This window comes from Ranitomeya variabilis, chromosome 2 (genome assembly GCF_051348905.1).
Source record: "Ranitomeya variabilis isolate aRanVar5 chromosome 2, aRanVar5.hap1, whole genome shotgun sequence".
Lineage (NCBI taxonomy): Eukaryota > Metazoa > Chordata > Amphibia > Anura > Dendrobatidae > Ranitomeya > Ranitomeya variabilis.
The window spans coordinates 356741447-356766281 of NC_135233.1; the positions used below are offsets into that span (position 1 = coordinate 356741447).

The window sequence follows — 24835 nt, forward strand, 5'->3', positions numbered from 1 at the left end:
AGTCAGAAGACTCCACATGTCCCGAGGAAAAACGAGGATGGAAACCAGAGTTGCAGAACAATGGCGAAACCAAAGTAGCGGAACTAGCCCGATTATTAAGGGCAAACTCAGCCAACGGCAAGAAGGTCACCCAATCATCCTGATCTGCCGAAACAAAACACCTCAAATAAGCCTCCAGAGTCTGATTAGTTCGCTCCGTTTGTCCATTAGTCTGAGGATGAAAGGCAGACGAAAACGACAAATCAATGCCCATCCTAGCACAAACGGATCGCCAGAACCTGGAAACAAACTGGGATCCTCTGTCAGACACAATATTCTCAGGAATGCCGTGTAAACGAACCACATTCTGAAAGAACACAGGAACCAGATCGGAAGAGGAAGGCAGCTTAGGCAAAGGCACCAAATGGACCATTTTAGAAAAGCGATCACATACCACCCAGATGACAGACATGCCCTGAGACACCGGGAGATCTGAAATGAAATCCATGGAAATGTGTGTCCAAGGCCTCTTCGGGACAGGCAAGGGCAAGAGCAACCCGCTGGCACGAGAACAGCAAGGCTTAGCTCGAGCACAAGTCCCACAGGACTGCACAAATGACCGCACATCCCGTGACAAGGAAGGCCACCAAAAGGACCTAGCCACCAGATCTCTGGTGCCAAAAATTCCCGGATGCCCTGCCAACACCGAGGAATGAACCTCGGAAATGACTCTGCTGGTCCACTTATCAGGAACAAACAGTCTGTCAGGTGGACAAGAGTCAGGTCTACCAGCCTGAAATCTCTGCAACACACGTCGCAAATCAGGAGAAATGGCTGACAAGATAACTCCCTCTTTAAGAATACCAACTGGTTCTGCGAATCCAGGAGAGTCAGGCACAAAGCTCCTTGAAAGAGCATCAGCCTTCACATTCTTTGAACCTGGTAAATACGAGACCACAAAGTCAAAACGGGAGAAAAACAATGACCAGCGGGCCTGTCTAGGATTCAGGCGTTTAGCAGACTCGAGATACATCAAATTTTTGTGATCAGTCAAGACCACCACACGATGCTTAGCACCCTCGAGCCAATGACGCCACTCCTCAAATGCCCACTTCATGGCCAGCAACTCTCGATTGCCAACATCATAATTCCACTCAGCAGGCGAAAACTTCCTAGAGAAGAAAGCACATGGTCTCATTACCGAGCAACCAGGGCCTCTCTGCAACAAAACGGCCCCTGCCCCAATCTCAGAAGCATCCACTTCGACCTGAAAGGGAAGTGAGACATCAGGCTGGCACAAAACAGGCGCCGAAGTAAACCGGCGCTTCAACTCTTGGAACGCCTCCACGGCTGCAGGAGCCCAGTTAGCAACATCAGAACCTTTCTTGGTCATATCCGTCAAAGGTTTAACAACGCTAGAAAAATTAGCGATAAAACGACGGTAGAAGTTAGCAAAACCCAAGAACTTCTGAAGACTCTTAACTGACGTGGGTTGAGTCCAATCATGAATAGCTCGGACCTTGACTGGGTCCATCTCCACAGCAGAAGGGGAAAAAATAAGCCCCAAAAAGGGAACCTTCTGTACTCCAAAGAGACACTTTGAGCCCTTAACAAACAAAGCATTCTCACGCAAAACCTGAAACACCATCCTGACCTGCTCCACATGTGAGTCCCAATCTTCAGAGAAAACCAGAATATCATCCAGATAAACAATCATAAATTTATCCAGATACTTCCGGAAAATATCATGCATAAAGGACTGAAACACTGAGGGAGCATTAGAGAGCCCAAAAGGCATCACCAAGTACTCAAAATGACCTTCGGGCGTATTAAATGCAGTTTTCCATTCATCTCCTTGCTTAATGCGCACAAGGTTGTACGCACCACGAAGATCTATCTTGGTGAACCACTTGGCACCTTTAATCCGGGCAAACAAGTCCGACAACAGAGGCAAAGGATACTGAAATTTAACAGTGATTTTATTCAAAAGCCGATAGTCAATACAAGGCCTCAAAGATCCGTCCTTCTTGGCCACAAAAAAGAATCCCGCACCAAGAGGGGAAGAGGATGGACGGATATGCCCCTTCTCCAGAGACTCCTTGATATACGAACGCATTGCGGCATGCTCAGGTACAGACAGATTAAATAGTCTTCCCTTAGGAAATTTACTACCTGGAATCAAATCTATGGCGCAGTCACAGTCCCTATGAGGAGGCAGAGCACTGGACCTGGACTCGCTGAATACATCCTGATAATCAGACAAATACTCAGGAACTTCCGAAGGAGTAGAGGAAGCAATAGACACCGGCGGAGAATCAGCATGAATTCCCTGACAGCCCCAACTTGACACAGACATTGCCTTCCAATCCAAGACTGGATTGTGGGTCTGTAACCATGGCAGATCCAAAACGACCAAATCATGCATTTTATGCAGAACAAGAAAAAGAATCACCTCCCGATGTTCAGGAGTCATGCACATGGTTACCTGCGTCCAAAACTGCGGTTTATTTTCCGCCAATGGCGTAGCATCAATACCTCTAAGAGGAATAGGATTTACCAACGGTTCAAGAACAAAACCACAGCACTTGGCAAATGACAGATCCATAAGACTCAGGGCAGCGCCTGAATCCACAAACGCCATAACAGGGTAAGAAGACAATGAGCAAATTAAAGTCACAGACAAAATAAATTTAGGTTGCAAATTACCAATGGTGACAGGACTAACAACCCTTGTTAGGCGTTTAGAGCATGCTGATATAACATGTGTAGAATCACCACAGTAAAAACACAACCCATTCTGACGTCTATGATTTTTCCGCTCATTTCTAGTCTGAATTCTATCACATTGCATTAAATCAGGTGTTTGTTCAGACAACACCACCAGAGGATTAGCGGTTTTGCGCTCCCGCACACGCCGGTCAATTTGAATAGCCAGCGCCATGGAATCGTTCAGACTTGTAGGAATGGGGAAACCCACCATCACATTCTTAATGGCTTCAGAAAGGCCATTTCTGAAATTTGCGGCCAGAGCACACTCATTCCACTGAGTAAGCACGGACCATTTCCGAAATTTTTGGCAATACACTTCAGCTTCATCCTGGCCCTGAGAAATAGCCAGCAAGGCTTTTTCTGCCTGAACTTCAAGATTGGGTTCCTCGTAAAGCAATCCGAGCGCCAGAAAAAACGCATCAATATTTGCCAATGCCGGATCTCCTGGCGCTAGCGAGAAAGCCCAATCCTGAGGGTCGCCCCGTAAAAAAGAGATAACAATTTTAACTTGCTGAGCTGAATCTCCAGATGAACGGGGTCTCAGAGATAGAAACAATTTACAATTATTCCTGAAATTCCTAAACTTAAATCGGTCTCCAGAAAACAGTTCAGGAATAGGTATTTTAGGTTCAGACATAGGACTACTGGTAACAAAATCTTGTATGCCCTGCACACGAGCAGCAAGCTGGTCTACACTTGTAATCAAGGTCTGGACATTCATGTCTGCAGCAAGCACAAGCCACTCAGAGGTAAAGGGGAGGAAGAGAGGAAAAAAAAAAAAAAACTCAGAATTTCCTTTCTTATTATCCCACTTCTGCAATGCATTAAACATTCAATGTTGGCCTGGCATACTGTTATGACCCCAATGGCAGAGGGTCTCAGAAATAATTACTAAGTCTGCAAACACAAAAAAACAGCTCATAGGGCAGTGGTAACTGAGCTGACCATATATCTAATCCTAGCACCACAAATAGTAGCAGCCGGGGAACGTGCCTACGTTGGTTCTAGACGTCTCGCGCCAGCCGGAGAACTAACTAACCCTAGAAGGGAAAAGAAAGACCTTTCTTGCCTCCAGAGAAAAGACCCCAAAAGTTGGATACAAGCCCCCAACAAATAATAACGGTGAGGTAAGAGGAAAAGACAAACGTAAGAATGAGCTAGGTATTTAGCAAAGAGAGGCCCACTAGCTAATAGCAGAATATAGTAAGATGACTTATATGGTCAGCAAAAACCCTATCAAAATATCCACGCTGGATATTCAAGAACCCCCGAACCGTCTAACGGCCCGGGGGGAGAACACCAGCCCCCTAGAGCTTCCAGCAAGGTCAGGAATCACATTTAGTACAAGCTGGACAAAAATAAGAGCAAGCAAATAACCAAAAAACAAAGAAGCAGGACTTAGCTTAATTTTGCACGAACCAGGACCAGCAGACAGGAGCAAACAGAAAGGATCTGATTACAACGATGCCAGGCACTGGACTAAGGATCCAGGAAGTTTATATAGCAACACCCCTGGACTAACGACCCAGGTGGGTGCCAAACTGAGGAAAGACAATCCCAGAGTCATATCACTAGTAACCACAAGAGGGAGCCAAGAAGTCTAATTCACAACAGTACCCCCCCCTTAAGGAGGGGTCACCGAACCCTCACCAAGACCACCAGGGCGATCAGGATGAGCAGCGTGAAAGGCACGAACTAAATCGGCCGCATGCACATCAGAGGCAACCACCCAGGAATTATCCTCCTGACCATAGCCCTTCCACTTGACCAGATACTGAAGCCTCCGTCTGGAGAGACGAGAATCCAAGATCTTCTCCACCACGTACTCCAACTCGCCTTCAACCAACACCGGAGCAGGAGGCTCAACAGAAGGAACCACAGGTACAACGTACCGCCGCAACAAAGACCTATGGAACACGTTGTGAATGGCAAACGACACCGGAAGATCCAAGCGAAAGGACACAGGATTAAGGATTTCCAATATCTTGTAAGGACCGATGAAGTGAGGCTTAAATTTAGGAGAGGAGACCTTCATAGGAACAAATCGAGAAGACAGCCATACCAAATCCCCAACACGAAGTCGGGGACCCACACCGCGGCGGCAGTTGGCAAAACGCTGAGCCTTCTCCTGTGATAACTTTAAGTTGTCCACCACATAATTCCAGATCTGCTGCAACCTATCCACCACAGAATCTACCCCAGGACAGTCAGAAGACTCCACATGTCCCGAGGAAAAACGAGGGTGGAAAGACAATCCCAGAGTCATATCACTAGTAACCACAAGAGGGAGCCAAAAAGTCTAATTCACAACACTGTTCCTCATGTCCCTGAACATGTACAGTAGATGAGGGTCAACTGTTAACTGTTGACTATCACATAATAGAATGACTTGAATAATATAGAAAAGAGAGAAGGAAGAATAAAGAGTCAAGACTAAAGATGGCAGATGGAAAAGAAGACGTGAGCCAAATTTGCAGGTAAAGGGATTTTCCAATGAAAAACAACATTTTTCCTAGGCCTCTTCTGGTGAAAAAAAGGCATTTTACTCATTGCTATGAAGCACTGTCAATTTTAGATTCCTGCCCCACTGACTTAAGGTCCTGACTTGTAATTTTAAACTTTTCTGTGCTGTCTCGTGCATGAAATCTTTGTCTTATTTACCAACTTTTGCAATGTAAAGGACTTACATTCCAAGCTAGATATGGTTTGAGAAGAGAAAGTAACTTCTTGGTGCATGGCAGGGTCATTTTTCTACTGCCATGTCTCATTGTGATCCAGTAAGATCCAGCAAACCATTCAAAGAAGGTTGAGTTCAAGTGATAATTCATGAATATGCAGGTTGGCTGGGCTTGGTAGAAGCTATAGGAATCGAGAGATGGGCACATGTCCTGAAAAGATGCAAATGAGAAAAAAGTGTATTATGGTGCATTATTTAAGCAATATAAAAGTGGGATACAATTTTTTTAAAAACAGAAAATAGGGTTGGGAACACTAAAGGTGAATCCACAACTTACATAATAAACACTTTACATGTTATTTTCTAGGAATCTTCTCAATGTCTCCAAGAAGCCGTGTTGATCAAGCTCATCCCGTTAGTCATGGAAGATGTAGGGTGTTGTGCTCACTATAAATACCTTCAAAGAAGCTTTGAAGAAAATCCATTGGGATGCTTTTAGAGTTCTGATTTAAGAATTCAAAATTTTGGAACATCTCCCATGAGCATCTCCAAGTCTACATTCTTCATCATATGACTATGAAGCACCGGGAAAGGAACAGTGAAACTCAATGTCTATGGATTTGAAACTTAAGCTAAGAAAGAAGAAATTTTTCTACATCTAGAGCAGTGTTTACTGGATGCCATTAATTTTTTTTTTACTTTTTAATGTTCCCAAAGAAATCATGTTTTTGATCTGTTTAAAATATTGATGTCTTTTTTATTTTATGTATTAATAATTTATGTATTATATTTATTGTATTTATTATTTTTTCTATTTTCAAATTAATTTCATAGAAATATTGGAATAAAATTGTCTATCATAAACACTGACATTCTGATGGTGGTTACCATATATTATTACTGATATCATGCTCCTTTTCATTTCTGCTGATACATAAAGTGTATCCCTAGAGAATTTTCGTGTGAAGTACATTTCGCTACGTCATTCACACAGTCTTCCCGGCATCACTATCATGCTCATACCTCTCTACCCTATCTAAGGCAGAGTAAAGAACTGCAGTGCACATGCGATGGGCTCTTTAATCTTTCCAGGCACCTAAGCACTGCAGTACCTTGCTCTGCCCTTATCAAAGCAGAGAAGCACACCTGCTGAGGAGTGCAATGCCGGGGAGTCTATATGGATGATGTAGGGACGTGTCATCCACAGAAAGCAAGTAGGACAGATGGGTCGTGTTTCATGGAATTTTAGGAGAAATTATTCTATTAGTGCTTAGACCCACTTTGGGTGCTCGACTGGGCTAGTCCTACTTTAGCAAAATCACTATTCGGCTGCCAACTTGAATTCAGCATGCACCATAGAATTGCATTTACTCACATACACACATTTCCTCCTGCTAAATCTCTGGAATCATCCCAAGTCAACATTTACTTCTTAACCACTTCACTATCGGAGCTTTTCTTTTTCCTATAGTTATAAGAGCAATAGGTAAATTAATTTAATTTTATTAAAATTATATTTTTTTTGAACAGAAAACCAGAATGCAAATAAATATAAATTACATATTTTAAAAAAAATAGATATTAATAAATATACATTTCAAAATATAAAAATTAAATAATTACATACATATTAAAATAGATATCAATAAATATATTATGGAAAATATCAAAAGCACGACTAAACTATGCATATTTAGGAAAATTTACAAAGAGAAAATTAATCTCCTATTTGATCTTGATGTTGAGACTTTACGACCGGTGACTCTAGATCAGTTTCTAGAGAGCTTCTAATTAGAATTATCATGTATTGTCCTCGTCAGATCTTCACAAAGGATACCAATCATATAAATAGGGAACAAAATCACAATGATGTAAATGGAAAATGTTCCACCATTTGAAGAGCATCCTCTAGACTTGGAGACTTTTATAAAATATCTTTGTAGTTACTTCCCATGAGCCCAACATCCAATATCTTCTACGACCAGCGAGATAAGACTGAGTAACACAGCTTCCTGGAGACATTGCAAAGATTCCTACAAAATAATATGAACAATGTTTATCATGCTTGTTATGGATTCAACACTACCTACAATTTCTCCTAGTCTCTATGCCATTGGCTGCTTTCTTGCATCTATGTTCTCTCGATATTTAGTTTTATAATGTCATCAACTTCAGAACATTATGGGGTCACTCAAGTCAATCTTGATCCTCATCTACTGTTCATGTCTATGGTCATTTACCTCTTCCACCAAAAAAGACAGAATGCTATTAGTGCATTTGTAGATTAGTGTACAACATTTACCTCTTCTACAAAGTGCTGGAGATGGTGCAGCCATGGCTTCAGCTCATCAGAAGGTGTTTTACCGTGTCCTGGTGATTCTTTCTGAATGTGAAAAGTGCAAAATAATGATTAGTAATGGGTCGATATTTCTAATATCAGCCACAAAACATAAAAGCACATTCCATGCAGTCAATGAACCTGAGGACCATATGAGCTTACACAGATTGAAAGATCTTCTCTGATTTTGAGGAACATTCCGAGTGACTGTGATGCCAGGTCGGGTACAGCAGATGTGGACAGATTCGCCAGAACATCTGTAGTTACAGCAACTCGCTCCAGTGTCAGAATCAGATGGTCACTGGCCTGTAGAAGGGAAGAAGGGGAAAATATTTGATGCATCTAAATATGTGACTAGGTGAGGAGGTAAGGTGGGTTTTATTTTCAAGAACTACTTCAAGGCCAGTAATGGAATAAAGTGACAGATGTCTATTTACCTTTAGGTCACATACAGATGGTTTGTGTCTCACCATTCTTCTGTAACATTTGATTGCACTGGTGGACATGGTCTTCTCCTGTTGACGGATAAAGCAGGATTTGTTTCAGATGTACATGGATACAGCATATTATAAAATATCTCATCCGGAATAAACTTCCGTACAGTGTAAGGTTTGCCATCACCCTAGCAGTATTTGGTCAGTATTTACATCAGTATTTGTAAGCCAAAACCAGGAGTGGAACAATCAGAGGAAAAGTATAATAGAAATGCAGCGCCCCCACTGCCGCAGGGCCGAGGGGTACCCGGTACCGGGCTTCTCAGTCTCTGTTCTTGGATTGTCACGGTGGCTAGACCCGGTCCGTGACCCTGCTGAGGGGAGCCCAATAATAGGTGTGGCAAACAAATAAAGAAAGTCCGCACATACAGCTGTTACAATCAGAGACTTAGGGTTTGGCTCAAGCTTACTGCGTGATTCTGCCAGAGTTACAGACTTGGGTGCTTCTGAAAAAACATGAAAGTCCACAAATATGTACGAAAAAACAGAAGAGAGCACTCACCGTCTGAAGAACTATTCAGTCTTTATTGTGGCATAAAAAATTAGCAAGGTCTCACGGGAGAACGGAGGTGTCACCAGACGACGGCCGTTTCGCGCTTATGCGCTTCTACGGGTCTAAGGTAAGACTGGGAGGTGGGGGAACTTTAAACAGCTGATCGTCATTCAGATCCCGCCCCTACTCCAGCGTCAGCCAAGGCTACCTGTGACTTACTAATCAGATAAAATGAACAATACTATTAAAAACAATAAATAACAAAACTGGTAACATTCATTACAAACTTATTACTTTAGTATATGGAACGATCTACATTTACTTTATAAAAATATGGACATATCCGATCTCTCATTGAGGCCCATAGGACCTGTTGCATTCACTCGCAATATCCATTTACCTTCTCTTTGTAAAAGCAGCCTATTCAAATCTCCCCCTTGTGGAGGGAGTCTCACCTTTTCCAAGCCGGCGAACCATAATAGTGCTGCATTACCATCATGATGAGTTCTGAAGTGATTGATAAGGCGAGGAACTCCTTTTCCTGTGTTAATCGAATTGGAATGTTCTCTGAATCTAACAAAGAGGGGACGAATGGTTTTCCCCACGTAATAAAAACCACAGGGACAAAACAATGTGTACACTACATGTGTAGTTTTGCATGATATAAAATCGCAAACCTTTTGACAAACTGGACCTATTTGTATTGTTTTACCTACTAAATGAAACCTGCAGAAATTGCACTGACCACATTTAAAATTGCCCTGCGGGGTCCCTGCTTCTAACCAATTATGTCGTTCAGTAACCACTCTATTGCGTACTAAAACGTCTTTTAAATTCTTGCTTCTGCGGCAAGCAAACAGGGGTCCCTGGCTGGTAGGAAGTGCGAGTGTGGGATCTTTCTCTAAAATGTGCCAGCTTTTTCTTATGGCAGATCTGATACAATTATCCATAGGGCCGAATTTAAAACTAAAGACAAATCTTTTTTGTGCTACGTTTTTCTGATACACTTTTTTTGGAAATAATTTATCTTGTACTTCAGCTTTAGTTTTGGCCGTATCTAGCACTGAAGTAGGGTAACCCCGTGTTCTGAACCTATCATATAACTCCTGTGATTGTCTGATGTATCCTTCCTCTGTATTATTGACTCTTTTCACTCTTAAAAATTGGCTGTATGGCAGAGAGTTTTTCGTGTATCGCGGGTGTGCGCTGTTATAATGGAGGAGGGAGTTAGTTGCTGAAGGTTTTCGAAACACTTCAGTCTCTATGGTACCCTCATTTATCTGCAATTTCACGTCCAAAAATTCCAAACAATGTCCACCAAAAACCGAAGTCAACCTCATATTCATGGTATTGATCTGCTCTAAATACCTAACGAATTGTTTAAATTCATCTTCTGTCCCGTCCCATACAATAAAGGCGTCATCTACAAATCTCAAAAACAGTTTTATATTACCCAAAAAGGGATTAATATCTGCGTATACATACCGATTTTCGAAAACTGCCAAAAATAAGTTTGCTAGGGTACATGCTACGGGCGTACCCATAGCAGTCCCTTCTATTTGAAGAAACCAAGTGGAATCGAATTGAAACGCATTGTGTGTTAACACAAACTGTAAACCATCGCAGATAAATCTTATGGTATTGGGATCTGTTGTGGTACTGGACAAGATTTCTCTCACCGCCTCTACGCCCGAGCTTTGTGGAATTCGAGTATATAGGCTCTCTATATCAATTGAGGCCAAATTGAAGCTCTCTTGCCACGTGAAATGTCTTATCACTTCCAAAAAATTTTTTGTGTCTCGTATGTAGGACGGGATATCCGGAAGTAAAGGATGTAGCAGCCAGTCTAAATATCTCGATAGAGGTTCTGTTAATGAACCTACCCCTGAAACAATAGGGCGGCCTGGTGGTGCTTCTATAGATTTATGTATTTTCGGTACATGGTACCAATGTGCTTTTTTTGGAAAGTTTGGGAGTAATTTTTCTGCCTGTTTTTCAGAAATCGTACCCCTCTCTACATGAGATCTTAAAAATGTGCGTAACTCATTTTTAAATTTAACCGTAATTTTTTATGCCACAATAAAGACTGAATAGTTCTTCAGACGGTGAGTGCTCTCTTCTGTTTTTTCGTACAATAATAGGTGTGGATGGTGGTGGTAGTGCGGTGAAGTGCCGGTCGCAGTAAATAACGAGGACACCAGGTTGCAGTCTCTTTACCTCTTTACTGAAGGCTTCAGGGTCCTCAATCCGGAATACGGTTAACCGGGCTGCGCAAGTCCGGCCGGTCCGATGGCACCTCCAGAGTTCCCTTTGCAGGTGGAAATCTGTGCCTACCTTCTAGCGCTTGTGTGTTGTGGTCCTCCCCTGCTGTGCTTACGGGATAGTCCCCACAACTGTTGTGTCTGTTTCTCGTGTTCCCTCACAACTCGATTCTGATGTTCTTCTTCGTCCGCCAGATGATATGGCTAAGACGCACCCGTATGACGGGTAGGCCCGGAGTTCTTCCTGGACTCTAGTGTCGCCCTTCTCCTGTTGTTGCCCCCCTATGTCTTCGTAGGTGATTTGTGTGAGACAGCCCGCCTATAGCTGACTGTCCTGCCATAGGTTTGAAGTATTGCTTGGAGCCTAGTACTTCCTCGGCGTTCCGGCCACTGGCTACGCTCCTCAGTAGGATGTTGCCTCGTCTTACAGCACGACTCCTACTGGTATTTCTCTGTTGCGTTGATCTCGTTTCTCACTCAGCACAATAAACCTCGCTTCTTGTCCTTTCTTAGGGCACCGCCGCTATCTAGTGCAGGCGCGGTCCCGTAACGTTCTCTCTGTTCGCTAGGCCTCTGTCAGGATCCCACCCATGACAGGGACCCCCCTGAGTCTCTCTCTGCAACACCCCCTGCCACGGGATGTTGCCTGTTCGATACCCAGTCAGCTTTCTGTCTAACTTCCTATCCAACCCCCAGTTTTACCAGATTGTGAGGAGTGGCCTAATACATAGCACCCTTAGCTCCCCCTGGAGGCCAGACTGTGAAGTGTATTGGTGTCTGTGATACCTGGTCAGGTGAACTCCTTCAGTGCCATCAGACGTACCACAGCCCCCCTTAGCGGCGGAGCATCAGTACTGCAACGACCAGGACTCTGGGGCGCTGCACTCCCCCCCGGTTAAATCCAGTACTCCTGGACTGGGAAGAAAACAACAATACATGTCAGCAAAAAGACATACAATTTTAGAAATGCAGTAACAATAAGCAAATTTGAACAGAGCTTCCCTTTATGGGAGGTGAGGACACTTGAACGTTACAAACATGGTTAAATATTATAAGTAACATACTATAAATAACTTTTCTTACCCAACCGGGTATTCTACTTAGTGCAAATTTCTGAACAATAATTTAACATTGCCTTTAAGGACGTACACGCTGAATCCACTAAAGACCTTCTTATAAAACACTATAAGGCTAATCAACTTTTTCTTCATTTTCCATCTTTACATCTGCAGGACCGCCTGTCTATCTGCCCCAGGCCTACTGCCTCTCGTTCTGTTGCAGGACCGCCCCTTTCCGCCCGGGCCTACTGCCTTTCTGCTACTATACACAGTATAGAATGTATCATCCATCTCTCAGTTCAAGATCACTGAGCCATCTCTGTATGGCTCCTAAGAGGACTCACCGACTAACCCCGTACGGGTCCACTTCCTGTCCTCATTCTCTGACACATCATTAAACATTTCTTACAATTAACTAGCTTTCTACATATAACTTTTACATATCAGAATTATTACTTCTTCTTTTAAAGCATCATCATTCTCTAAGTGCTATCGATGAACATTCCTTTTAAGAGGGGACCAAGTCTCTATGAGGTAGTGCAACTTCTCAAGCTGCAAGTCCGTACGCAGCAAGGACTCCGGTACTGCTTCCAGGAACAGTTTCTTCGCAAAGAGTCCTTTCTTTTGTAAAACCAGTAGAGGGCACCTTTAAGAAGGTGCAAACTATTTACAAGGAGTTTGTAATCATGCAGTGTTCATGATCCAGCAGTTCTTTCAACAATGATAAAACAGGAACCAAAAACAAAAAAGCAGAAGAAGGGATCCCGGGTAAACAAAGGGATCCCTTTAAGAGTTAACCCTCATCGGGTTGTAGCAGCAAGAAGACAGTTAACTATTTACATATCCATGGCATCGAGGTTTACTCTTGCTCTGGCAGCCGTAGCTCCGCATAGACTTCGCATCGGCAAGGTGATCGGCGAGATCGGGGCCTTTAAGAAGTGCTCAATACCCGTGGCCCGATCCCAGGGTGTAAAGCGCCGGAGTCTATAGGTACCAGGGAGAGTGGGTAACGCGACGGGGCCTATCAGCAGGTGCTCTGCTGGCGAGGCAGGGTCGTTCTTCATACCTGCTTCAGATGCGGTCCCTCCTGTGCCGATCTGCTCCGTCTCCGCTGGGATCTGGAACGCTGGTTGCAGGGCCTTGCGCTGCGGCGTTGTCATCTCCGTTTGCAGCATCTCGCTTTCCGGCAGAGCCTTGCTTTCTGGCTTTGGAGCGCTGGAACTTCTTTCCTGCTCCGGACCAGACAAGGCTGCCGACAGACGTCTGGCGAGGCTCCCGATGATGGTCTTCTTCCACCCGGCCTCAGTGCTCAGCTGCATCTGCAGGAGTTGGTGGATCAGCTCGTCCACTCCGGTCTGCAGGAGGTCAGCGTCAACTGTGGAGGTCTGGCTGCGGTGCCTCTCCGGGTAGCTGGGGGAGTCCTCGGCTCCGACCCCACGCTCCGGCTCCGGGCGGCTGGCCATGGCATCCTCCACGTGGCTCGCTCCTTCTTCCTCGTCCTTTTCCCGCTCTCTCCTCCGTGGGCGGTTTTGTTTTCTTTGTCTCTGCCCACCATTGAGGATCAGGAGGCGGATCTCGGCTGCTGACGGACACGTCCTCAAGGGGCCGAAATATTTAGACTGGGCGGCCATTGTCTTTTGCGCTCTTCAGCTTGTTCACGCCCACTTCCACGCCCTTCTTCTTCTCCTGCGCTCTCCTTAGCGCTGTAATGGCGGCGGTTTTGGCGGGAACTTTTGGCGGCAAGTGGCAATCCACAGTCTTTGCAATAAGTCACAGTTCAAGCAAAATAAATCACAGTTCCAAGGCACACATGACCTGATTCTTCAGGCTTAAGTAGATCCTGTTCGTGATGCCAAATTTGCAGCGCCCCCACTGCCGCAGGGCCGAGGGGTACCCGGTACCGGGCCTCTCAGTCTGTTCTGGGATTGTGAAGGAACAGATGATTGGCCTCGGGGAGACCAAAACATCCAACACCGCGGAGACACCATCACGTGTTTCTCAACGCAGTGATCCAGAACACTGCCCCCATCCCTTATGGGAAATATGCAAATGCATGTAGGATAGCTGCGGAGACACCATCACGTGTTTCTCAACGCAAGCAGTGAATAGCCAGACCTTTCCCCGGGAAGGAACAACCACGGGAAGGGCAGCATCCAATAAAGGAAAACATCCAATACAGGAAAACCACCTATGCCAAGCATGGTATCCATCCACAGACAGCTGTTTCGGGGTGTTTGCCCCTCATCAGTGTGGAGTAGGAATCTGGCTATTAGGAGCAGTGCCTAGTAAAAGACTGTGAAGGAACAGATGATTGGCCTCGGGGAGACCAAAACATCCAACACCGCGGAGACACCATTACGTGTTTCTCAACGCAGTGATCCAGAACACTGCCCCCATCCCTTATGGGAAATATGCAAATGCATGTAGGATAGCTGCGGAGACACCATCACGTGTTTCTCAACGCAAGCAGTGAATAGCCAGACCTTTCCCCGGGAAGGAACAACCACGGGAAGGGCAGCATCCAATAAAGGAAAACATCCAATACAGGAAAACCACCTATGCCAAGCATGGTATCCATCCACAGACAGCTGTTTCGGGGTGTTTGCCCCTCATCAGTGTGGAGTAGGAATCTGGCTATTAGGAGCAGTGCCTAGTAAAAGACTGTGAAGGAACAGATGATTGGCCTCGGGGAGACCAAAACATCCAACACCGCGGAGACACCATCACGTGTTTCTCAACGCAGTGATCCAGAACACTGCCCCCAAAACAGCTGTCTGTGGATGGATACCATCCTTCCCGGGGAAAGGTCTGGCTATTTACTGCTTGCGTTGAGAAACACGTGATGGTGTCTCCGCAGCTATCCTACATGCATTTGCATATTTCCCATAAGGGATCGGGGCAGTGTTCTGGATCACTGCGTTGAGAAACACGTGATGGATGGATACCATGCTTGGCATAGGTGGTTTTCCTGTATTGGATGTTTTCCTTTATTGGATGCTGCCCTTCCCGTGGTTGTTCCTTCCCGGGGAAAGGTCTGGCTATTCACTGCTTGCGTTGAGAAACACGTGATGGTGTCTCCGCAGCTATCCTACATGCATCTGTTCTGGGATTGTCACGGTGGCTAGACCCAGTCCGTGACCCTGCTGAGGGGCGCCCAATAATAGGTGTGGATGGTGGTGGTAGTGCGGTGAAGTGCCGGTCGCAGTAAATAACGAGGACACCAGGTTGCAGTCTCTTTACCTCTTTACTGAAGGCTTCAGGGTCCTCAATCCGGAATACGGTTAACCGGGCTGCGCAAGTCCGGCCGGTCCGATGGCACCTCCAGAGTTCCCTTTGCAGGTGGAAATCTGTGCCTACCTTCTAGCGCTTGTGTGTTGTGATCCTCCCCTGCTGTGCTTACGGGATAGTCCCCACAACTGTTGTGTCTGTTTCTCGTGTTCCCTCACAACTCGATTCTGATGTTCTTCTTCGTCCGCCAGATGATATGGCTAAGACGCACCCGTATGACGGGTAGGCCCGGAGTTCTTCCTGGACTCTAGTGTCGCCCTTCTCCTGTTGTTGCCCCCCTGTGTCTTCGTAGGTGATTTGTGTGAGACAGCCCGCCTATAGCTGACTGTCCTGCCATAGGTTTGAAGTATTGCTTGGAGCCTAGTACTTCCTCGGCGTTCCGGTTACTGGCTACGCTCCTCAGTAGGATGTTGCCTCGTCTTACAGCACGACTCCTACTGGTATTTCTCTGTTGCGTTGATCTCGTTTCTCACTCAGCACAATAAACCTCGCTTCTTGTCCTTTCTTAGGGCACCGCCGCTATCTAGTGCAGGCGCGGTCCCGTAACGTTCTCTCTGTTCGCTAGGCCTCTGTCAGGATCCCACCCATGACAGGGACCCCCCTGAGTCTCTCTCCGCAACACCCCCTGCCACGGGATGTTGCCTGTTCGATACCCAGTCAGCTTTCTGTCTAACTTCCTATCCAACCCCCAGTTTTACCAGATTGTGAGGAGTGGCCTAATACATAGCACCCTTAGCTCCCCCTGGAGGCCAGACTGTGAAGTGTATTGGTGTCTGTGATACCTGGTCAGGTGAACTCCTTCAGTGCCATCAGACGTACCACAGCCCCCCTTAGCGGCGGAGCATCAGTACTGCAACGACCAGGACTCTGGGGCACTGCACTCCCCCCCCGTTAAATCCAGTACTCCTGGACTGGGAAGAAAACAACAATACATGTCAGCAAAAAGACATACAATTTTAGAAATGCAGTAACAATAAGCAAATTTGAACAGAGCTTCCCTTTATGGGAGGTGAGGACACTTGAACGTTACAAACATGGTTAAATATTATAAGTAACATACTATAAATAACTTTTCTTACCCAACCGGGTATTCTACTTAGTGCAAATTTCTGAACAATAATTTAACATTGCCTTTAAGGACGTACACGCTGAATCCACTAAAGACCTTCTTATAAAACACTATAAGGCTAATCAACTTTTTCTTCATTTTCCATCTTTACATCTGCAGGACCGCCTGTCTATCTGCCCCAGGCCTACTGCCTCTCGTTCTGTTGCAGGACCGCCCCTTTCCGCCCGGGCCTACTGCCTTTCTGCTACTATACACAGTATAGAATGTATCATCCATCTCTCAGTTCAAGATCACTGAGCCATCTCTGTATGGCTCCTAAGAGGACTCACCGACTAACCCCGTACGGGTCCACTTCCTGTCCTCATTCTCTGACACATCATTAAACATTTCTTACAATTAACTAGCTTTCTACATATAACTTTTACATATCAGAATTATTACTTCTTCTTTTAAAGCATCATCATTCTCTAAGTGCTATCGATGAACATTCCTTTTAAGAGGGGACCAAGTCTCTATGAGGTAGTGCAACTTCTCAAGCTGCAAGTCCGTACGCAGCAAGGACTCCGGTACTGCTTCCAGGAACAGTTTCTTCGCAAAGAGTCCTTTCTTTTGTAAAACCAGTAGAGGGCACCTTTAAGAAGGTGCAAACTATTTACAAGGAGTTTGTAATCATGCAGTGTTCATGATCCAGCAGTTCTTTCAACAATGATAAAACAGGAACCAAAAACAAAAAAGCAGAAGAAGGGATCCCGGGTAAACAAAGGGATCCCTTTAAGAGTTAACCCTCATCGGGTTGTAGCAGCAAGAAGACAGTTAACTATTTACATATCCATGGCATCGAGGTTTACTCTTGCTCTGGCAGCCGTAGCTCCGCATAGACTTCGCTCGGCAAGGTGATCGGCGAGATTGGGGCCTTTAAGAAGTGCTCAATACCCGTGGCCCGATCCCAGGGTGTAAAGCGCCGGAGTCTATAGGTACCAGGGAGAGGGGGTAACGCGACGGGGCCTATCAGCAGGTGCTCTGCTGGCGAGGCAGGGTCGTTCTTCATACCTGCTTCAGATGCGGTCCCTCCTGTGCCGATCTGCTCCGTCTCCGCTGGGATCTGGAACGCTGGTTGCAGGGCCTTGCGCTGCGGCGTTGTCATCTCCGTTTGCAGCATCTCGCTTTCCGGCAGAGCCTTGCTTTCTGGCTTTGGAGCGCTGGAACTTCTTTCCTGCTCCGGACCAGACGAGGCTGCCGACAGACGTCTGGCGAGGCTCCCGATGATGGTCTTCTTCCACCCGGCCTCAGTGCTCAGCTGCATCTGCAGGAGTTGGTGGATCAGCTCATCCACTCCGGTCTGCAGGAGGTCAGCGTCAACTGTGGAGGTCTGGCTGCGGTGCCTCTCCGGGTAGCTGGGGGAGTCCTCGGCTCCGACCCCACGCTCCGGCTCCGGGCGGCTGGCCATGGCATCCTCCACGTGGCTCGCTCCTTCTTCCTCGTCCTTTTCCCGCTCTCTCCTCCGTGGGCGGTTTTGTTTTCTTTGTCTCTGCCCACCATTGAGGATCAGGAGGCGGATCTCGGCTGCTGACGGACACGTCCTCAAGGGGCTGAAATATTTAGACTGGGCGGCCATTGTCTTTCGCGCTCTTCAGCTTGTTCACGCCCACTTCCACACCCTTCTTCTTCTCCTGCACTCTCCTTAGCGCTGTAATGGCGGCGGTTTTGGCGGGAACTTTTGGCGGCAAGTGGCAATCCACAGTCTTTGCAATAAGTCACAGTTCAAGCAAAATAAATCACAGTTCCAAGGCACACATGACCTGATTCTTCAGGCTTAAGTAGATCCTGTTCGTGACGCCAAATTTGCAGCGCCCCCACTGCCGCAGGGCCGAGGGGTACCCGGTACCGGGCCTCTCAGTCTCTGTTCTGGGATTGTGAAGGAACAGATGATTGGCCTCGGGGAGACCAAAACATCCAACACCGCGGAGACACCATCACGTGTTTCTCAACGCAGTGATCCAGAACACTGCCCCCATCCCTTATGGGAAATATGCAAATGCATGTAGGATAGCTGCAGAGACACCATCATGTGTTTCTCAACGCAAGCAGTGAATAGCCAGACCTTTCCCCGGGAAGGAACAACCACGGGAAGGGCAGCATCCAATAAAGGAAAACATCCAATACAGGAAAACCACCTATGCCAAGCATGGTATCCATCCACAGACAGCTGTTTCGGGGTGTTTGCCCCTCATCAGTGTGGAGTAGGAATCTGGCTATTAGGAGCAGTGCCTAGTAAAAGACTGTGAAGGAACAGATGATTGGCCTCGGGGAGACCAAAACATCCAACACCGCGGAGACACCATCACGTGTTTCTCAATGCAGTGATCCAGAACACTGCCCCCAAAACAGCTGTCTGTGGATGGATACCATCCTTCCCGGGGAAAGGTCTGGCTATTTACTGCTTGCGTTGAGAAACACGTGATGGTGTCTCCGCAGCTATCCTACATGCATTTGCATATTTCCCATAAGGGATGGGGGCAGTGTTCTGGATCACTGCGTTGAGAAACACGTGATGGATGGATACCATGCTTGGCATAGGTGGTTTTCCTGTATTGGATGTTTTCCTTTATTGGATGCTGCCCTTCCCGTGGTTGTTCCTTCCCGGGGAAAGGTCTGGCTATTCACTGCTTGCGTTGAGAAACACGTGATGGTGTCTCCGCAGCTATCCTACATGCATCTGTTCTGGGATTGTCACGGTGGCTAGACCCAGTCCGTGACCCTGCTGAGGGGCGCCCAATAATAGGTGTGGATGGTGGTGGTAGTGCGGTGAAGTGCCGGTCGCAGTAAATAACGAGGACACCAGGTTGCAGTCTCTTTACCTCTTTACTGAAGGCTTCAGGGTCCTCAATCCGGAATACGGTTAACCGGGCTGCGCAAGTCCGGCCGGTCCGATGGCACCTCCAGAGTTCCCTTTGCAGGTGGAAATCTGTGCCTACCTTCTAGCGCTTGTGTGTTGTGGTCCTCCCCTGCTGTGCTTACGGGATAGTCCCCACAACTGTTGTGTCTGTTTCTCGTGTTCCCTCACAACTCGATTCTGATGTTCTTCTTCGTCCGCCAGATGATATGGCTAAGACGCACCCGTATGACGGGTAGGCCCGGAGTTCTTCCTGGACTCTAGTGTCACCCTTCTCCTGTTGTTGCCCCCCTGTGTCTTCGTAGGTGATTTGTGTGAGACAGCCCGCCTATAGCTGACTGTCCTGCCATAGGTTTGAAGTATTGCTTGGAGCCTAGTACTTCCTCGGCGTTCCGGCCACTGGCTACGCTCCTCAGTAGGATGTTGCCTCGTCTTACAGCACGACTCCTACTGGTATTTCTCTGTTGCGTTGATCTCGTTTCTCACTCAGCACAATAAACCTCGCTTCTTGTCCTTTCTTAGGGCACCGCCGCTATCTAGTGCAGGCGCGGTCCCGTAATGTTCTCTCTGTTCGCTAGGCCTCTGTCAGGATCCCACCCCTGACAGGGACCCCCCTGAGTCTCTCCCCGCAACACCCCCTGCCACGGGATGTTGCCTGTTCAATCCCCAGTCAGCTTTCTGTCTAACTTCCTATCCAACCCCCAGTTTTACCAGATTGTGAGGAGTGGCCTAATATATAGTACCCTTAGCTCCCCCTGGAGGCCAGACTGTGAAGTGTATTGTTGTCTGTGATACCTGGTAAGGTGAACTCCTTCAGTGCCATCAGACGTACCACAGCCCCCCTTAGCGGCGGAGCATCAGTACTGCAACGACCAGGACTCTGGGGCGCTGCAGAAACAAGTCACCACTTCTGCATTTATCACCCACTCCTGGTTTTGGCTTACAAATACTGATGTAAATTACTGACCAAATACTGCTAGTGTGACGGCAGCCTAATAATTGATGTCTACTATATAGAGTGAGTCAAAAAGTAAAGAACCAAACATAAATAGATCATCTCATCATGTACCAGATCAATAGTAGTACTAATCAATTATTCAATTTAACCTTCAATTGTACCACTGAAGGTTCTCAAGTAAAACATAACGGAAAAGACTAGATTAATTGTCTTTTACACTTTGCTGTGGTTCTTCACTTGTAACAAAACACGTGTGAAAGCATGCTGACTTCTGACTCTATAAATGTACATCTATAAAAAAAAATAAAACAATCTCCCTTCTTACATGCTCATTCTGAAGTTGTTTGATCATCCTCATGTTAGCAGAAGATACTGATTGATATCTGGACATGGGGCAACGCCTCCGGTGTGGATGTCCGGTCACTATGACGAGTACAAGACTGAAGACCACCAATCTGATGTCCATGGCTGGAGTATTGAGGTATTTCTTCTCTTTCAATGGATCTGTGTGTAAGATACATACATGCATAGAACATTATTATTGTATATAAACTTATCATGCAGACGTCACAGCACTACTATTCTGTGCAAACATCCAGTAGAAGATGCTCACCTGCCCGTTTGCTTGCGTCTTTCTGCTGCTTCGAGCTCTGACTTATGTCTTCCCATGTTTCTCCTTTTATTCTTCAATCTGCAGGAGAAAAATTTCTTCATTTTCAGGATGTGGAGAAAACTTCGCTCTGCAATTGGAATTCAAGTGACAGAAGTCATGGGAAACCCTTACAACTTTCAGTTTCCTTGGTATGTAGCTAGGAAGATAACGTCAGGTAGCAGGGAGGAGACTCCTCCACAACTACAGGTGACTGAAGGAATCCCTGCCTTATACAAAGATATTATGTTTAACAATCAAAAACAGATTATTCAACTGTTTATATCATCCATGCTCCCATCAGTCAGTAATTTCCTCATGTTACTAAATGTAATATCTCTGTACATAGTAGGGATTCCTCCTGTCACCTGTCGTAGTGGAAGAGTCTCCTCCTAGTTACCTGACGTTACATTCCTACCTGCATACTAAGGAAACTGAAAGTTGTAAGAATTTTCCATCGCTGTAGACACATTTCTCATGTCATTTCAATTCTGAATGTAGAAAGAAAATTTCTCCATGAGACTGAAATATAAAAGGAGAAACATGGGAAGACAAGAAACAGAGCTGAGAGCAGCAGAGGAACGCAAGTCAACCGGGCAGGTGAGCATCTTTTGTTTGGTGTATATGCAGAATAGCATGGAGGAGGGGAGAGGGTGCACCATTAGTCAAGTAATTCATATTTTTGAAAGGGTGCTGCTTGCTTCTTATATCAGCTCCTACAGGGTATTGCCTGCTATCTTTACACGATAGGGATGCAAGATCATTGAACAACCGACATCTGACAATGTGTTTATTGACCATTGTTTTGTTCCTTGTGGCTTGTTGACCTGCAGAGCAGAGAACAAACTATGCATATTGATTAACTTATTTGATATGTGCATATCTTTATGTGGTGTCTTTTCTTTTTCTCGTATATGCAGAATAGCAACACCTTGGACATCTTCATGATGAGTTTATGTGTAATAATTATGTTCTATGTTTTATTGTATACACAGATTCATAGGACGAGAATACATTCTTCAGATCCCCACAAATACTCCAGCCATGGACATCAGATTCCTGACCTTCAGTATTGTTCTTGTAGCAGTGACCGGACATCCATACAAGAGACGCTGTGCCATGTCCAGATATCAATCAGTATCTTCCGCTGATATCAAGGTCATCAAACAACTGCAGAATGAACATGTACGAAGGGAAATTTATATTATTTTTATAGTTTTTACATCTATTTAGTCAGAAGTCAGGAACAAAGGGTGCTTAGATATTTCACTTACCTTCACGTTCCTGGGTCTCTTTGGGCTTACATTTTAACCCCCACTCAAAACCGGAGAAGGACATACAGACATAGTCTACTATGTCCAAATATCTTCACCTCCACGGCCAAATATCTACCTCCATTAGGTCTATACGCCCGAAAATAATGAACATCAGAGCGCATTTTAGCTCTGCCAACACCATTTTAGTGTATAGTTGGTACAGATGTTCGAATCCTATTTTGCAGAGGGTTTGGACACAAGCCCTAATCGGATTGATGATGTCAAGATAAGGTCAATGTGAAAGCACCCTGTAATACAAATCCGAAAAAGGAATTAATCTCTTCTTTTCAATTAAGAATTTATAATATATGGTGGTTTTTAATATTGTGGTTCCTGACTTCTGTATAATAGTCACACTATATAGAAAGATATTCTTGATGACTTTATTTATATTCAATGCACTTAACGTTATGTAAAGACTCAACAAATTCTGCTCAATCTGTCCACAGGAGAAGAACATGTCAACCAGTGCAATCAAATGCTACAGAAGAATGGTGAAACACAAGCCATCTGTATGTGACCTAATGGTAAGTACATATCTGGCATTCACTTGTATTGTACTGTGCACCACTTTCTTTCATAAATGTTCTGTGAAATAAAATGTTCTTACATCCTAATATACTTGAGGAACCATTCTTAGACACATATTTTTCTTATTTTTTTCTTTAGGCCAGTGATCGTCTGATTTTGACCTTGGAGCGAGTTGCAATAACTACAGAAGTTCTGGCGAATCTGTCCACATCTGCTGTACCTGACCTGGTCTCACAGTCACTCGGGATGTTCCTCAAAATCAGAGATGATCTTCTGCTCTGTGTAAGTCTATATGGTCCCCTCTTTATCTTTACTATTTTCATAGTTCATGCTTTGATGTTTTTGTGCTAATACTTTACTTATTGACCCATAGTTTATCATAATCTTGTATATCTTGTATTCAGAAAGAGTCACCAGGACACAGTAAAACACCTTCTGAGAAGCTGAAGCCATGGCTTCACCATCTCCACCACTTTATGAAAGAGGTACGTACGGTATCTTACAGTGAAAAGTAGAAGCATGATCCTGTCCTCTATGCTGAAGTAGATAGGTGACTCTGGACACATACAGTCGATGAGGTCCTTCTCATGTCTAAAGAGGATCATTTTTACAATGATCTGTACTACATAGACAAGACAAAAAGGAAGAAAAAAAGCATAGAAGGCAGACAGAGGAGATAACAGGAAGACAATATTTTTTGTTAATGGTGAATTCTCAACATGCATATTAATCACATTACATTTTATTTTGTAGACATCTCGTCAATGTCTCCAGGAGGCTGTGTTACACAGTCTCATCCCACTAGTCGTGGAAGATATTGGATGCTGGGCTCATGGGAAGTAACTACAAAGAAGTTTCAAAGAAAAAGCATGAATCTACAAGATGTCCTTCAAATGGTGGAACATCTGCTATGCTAATCACCAATAATTCCCTTCCCTTTCTCCAATGATTCATGATCATTGTGAAGAACTGATAAAGAGAATACATGATGAAATCAATAAGTTAACACCACAAGTGGATTTTCAGTCAACTGTCGAGGAGCTTCAAAATACAATCTCAGAGACAAGAAGAACATCCCTCTATGGACTTTCTTAAACACTAATACTATAGAAGTATTTTTATAATTTAAAATATATATTTATTAATATTTATTTTATTAAATATATAATTATTAATTTAAGTTATTGTATTGATTTCTATTCTGGTTTTCTGCTGAATAAAACTACATTTTTTATGTAACAAAAGTATAAGTTCATGTATTATTCTTATACTTTTTTCAAAAAGTTAAGCTTTGATTGACCACTTGTTAAAAAGTGCATATTGATTTATTGACAACCCCACTAAGCTTATAAGAAATAACTAGAGATATAAGAAAGACATAAAAAGTGAGCATCATCTATACAATATGAACATTAGGAACCACAGACCCACATATTTGACAAAGCATATTCAGAAACTGTGAGAAAGCAGAGCTACTGTATATAACTGTCTTGCAGTATGATGTATTCTCTTGAGATTGAGCTCATGGGCAAATTTTCTGACATTTTCCTTTGCAATTTGCTGGTGTAATTCAAATTTCACTGTTGTATCAATGATGACAAGCTGTCCTGGCTGAGATGCAACAAAACAGGCCCAATCTACCACCATCATGTTTTACAGATTGTATGGAGTTTATGTATTGCAACATAGTGTTTTTCTTTCTCCAAACATAACACCTCTCGTTTAAAGCAGAAACCTGTATTTCATGTCAACATTGTTCTAATACCATTCTGAATTGTCCAAGTGATGTTTATCAAACTGCAGACAGACAGCAATTGTCTTTTTGGATCACAGCAGCTTTCTCTTTACAATCCTACCATGTATAATAATAATAATAATAATAATAATTTTTATTTATGTAGCGCCAACATATTCCGCAGCACTTTACAACTTATAGAGGGGACTTGTACAGACAATAGACATTACAGCATAACAGAAATCACAGCTCAAAACAGATACCAGGAGGAATGAGGGCCCTGCTCGCAAGCTTAAAACCTATGAGGAAAAGGGGAGACAAGAGAGG

The 24835-nt window shown here is 44.7% G+C and overlaps 2 protein-coding genes across 2 annotated transcripts; one reads left to right on the plus strand and one right to left on the minus strand.

Annotated features, from left to right (window-relative positions):
• Window positions 1-7368: 7368 nt before the first annotated feature.
• LOC143803757 (uncharacterized) lies at window positions 7369-20946 on the minus strand. The gene is made up of 6 exons (XM_077281530.1): window positions 20895-20946; window positions 20603-20781; window positions 8201-8278; window positions 7926-8069; window positions 7728-7808; window positions 7369-7458 (listed from the first exon to the last, which is right to left on the minus strand). Exons 1-6 carry the CDS (start codon window positions 20944-20946, stop codon window positions 7369-7371), a joined length of 624 nt encoding a protein of 207 aa, XP_077137645.1.
• Window positions 20947-20998: 52 nt separating this feature from the next.
• Window positions 20999-23616, plus strand: LOC143803758 (interferon lambda-3-like). The gene is made up of 6 exons (XM_077281531.1): window positions 20999-21099; window positions 21922-22111; window positions 22692-22769; window positions 22912-23055; window positions 23178-23258; window positions 23527-23616. Exons 1-6 carry the CDS (start codon window positions 20999-21001, stop codon window positions 23614-23616), a joined length of 684 nt encoding a protein of 227 aa, XP_077137646.1.
• The last annotated feature ends 1219 nt before the right edge of the window (window positions 23617-24835 follow it).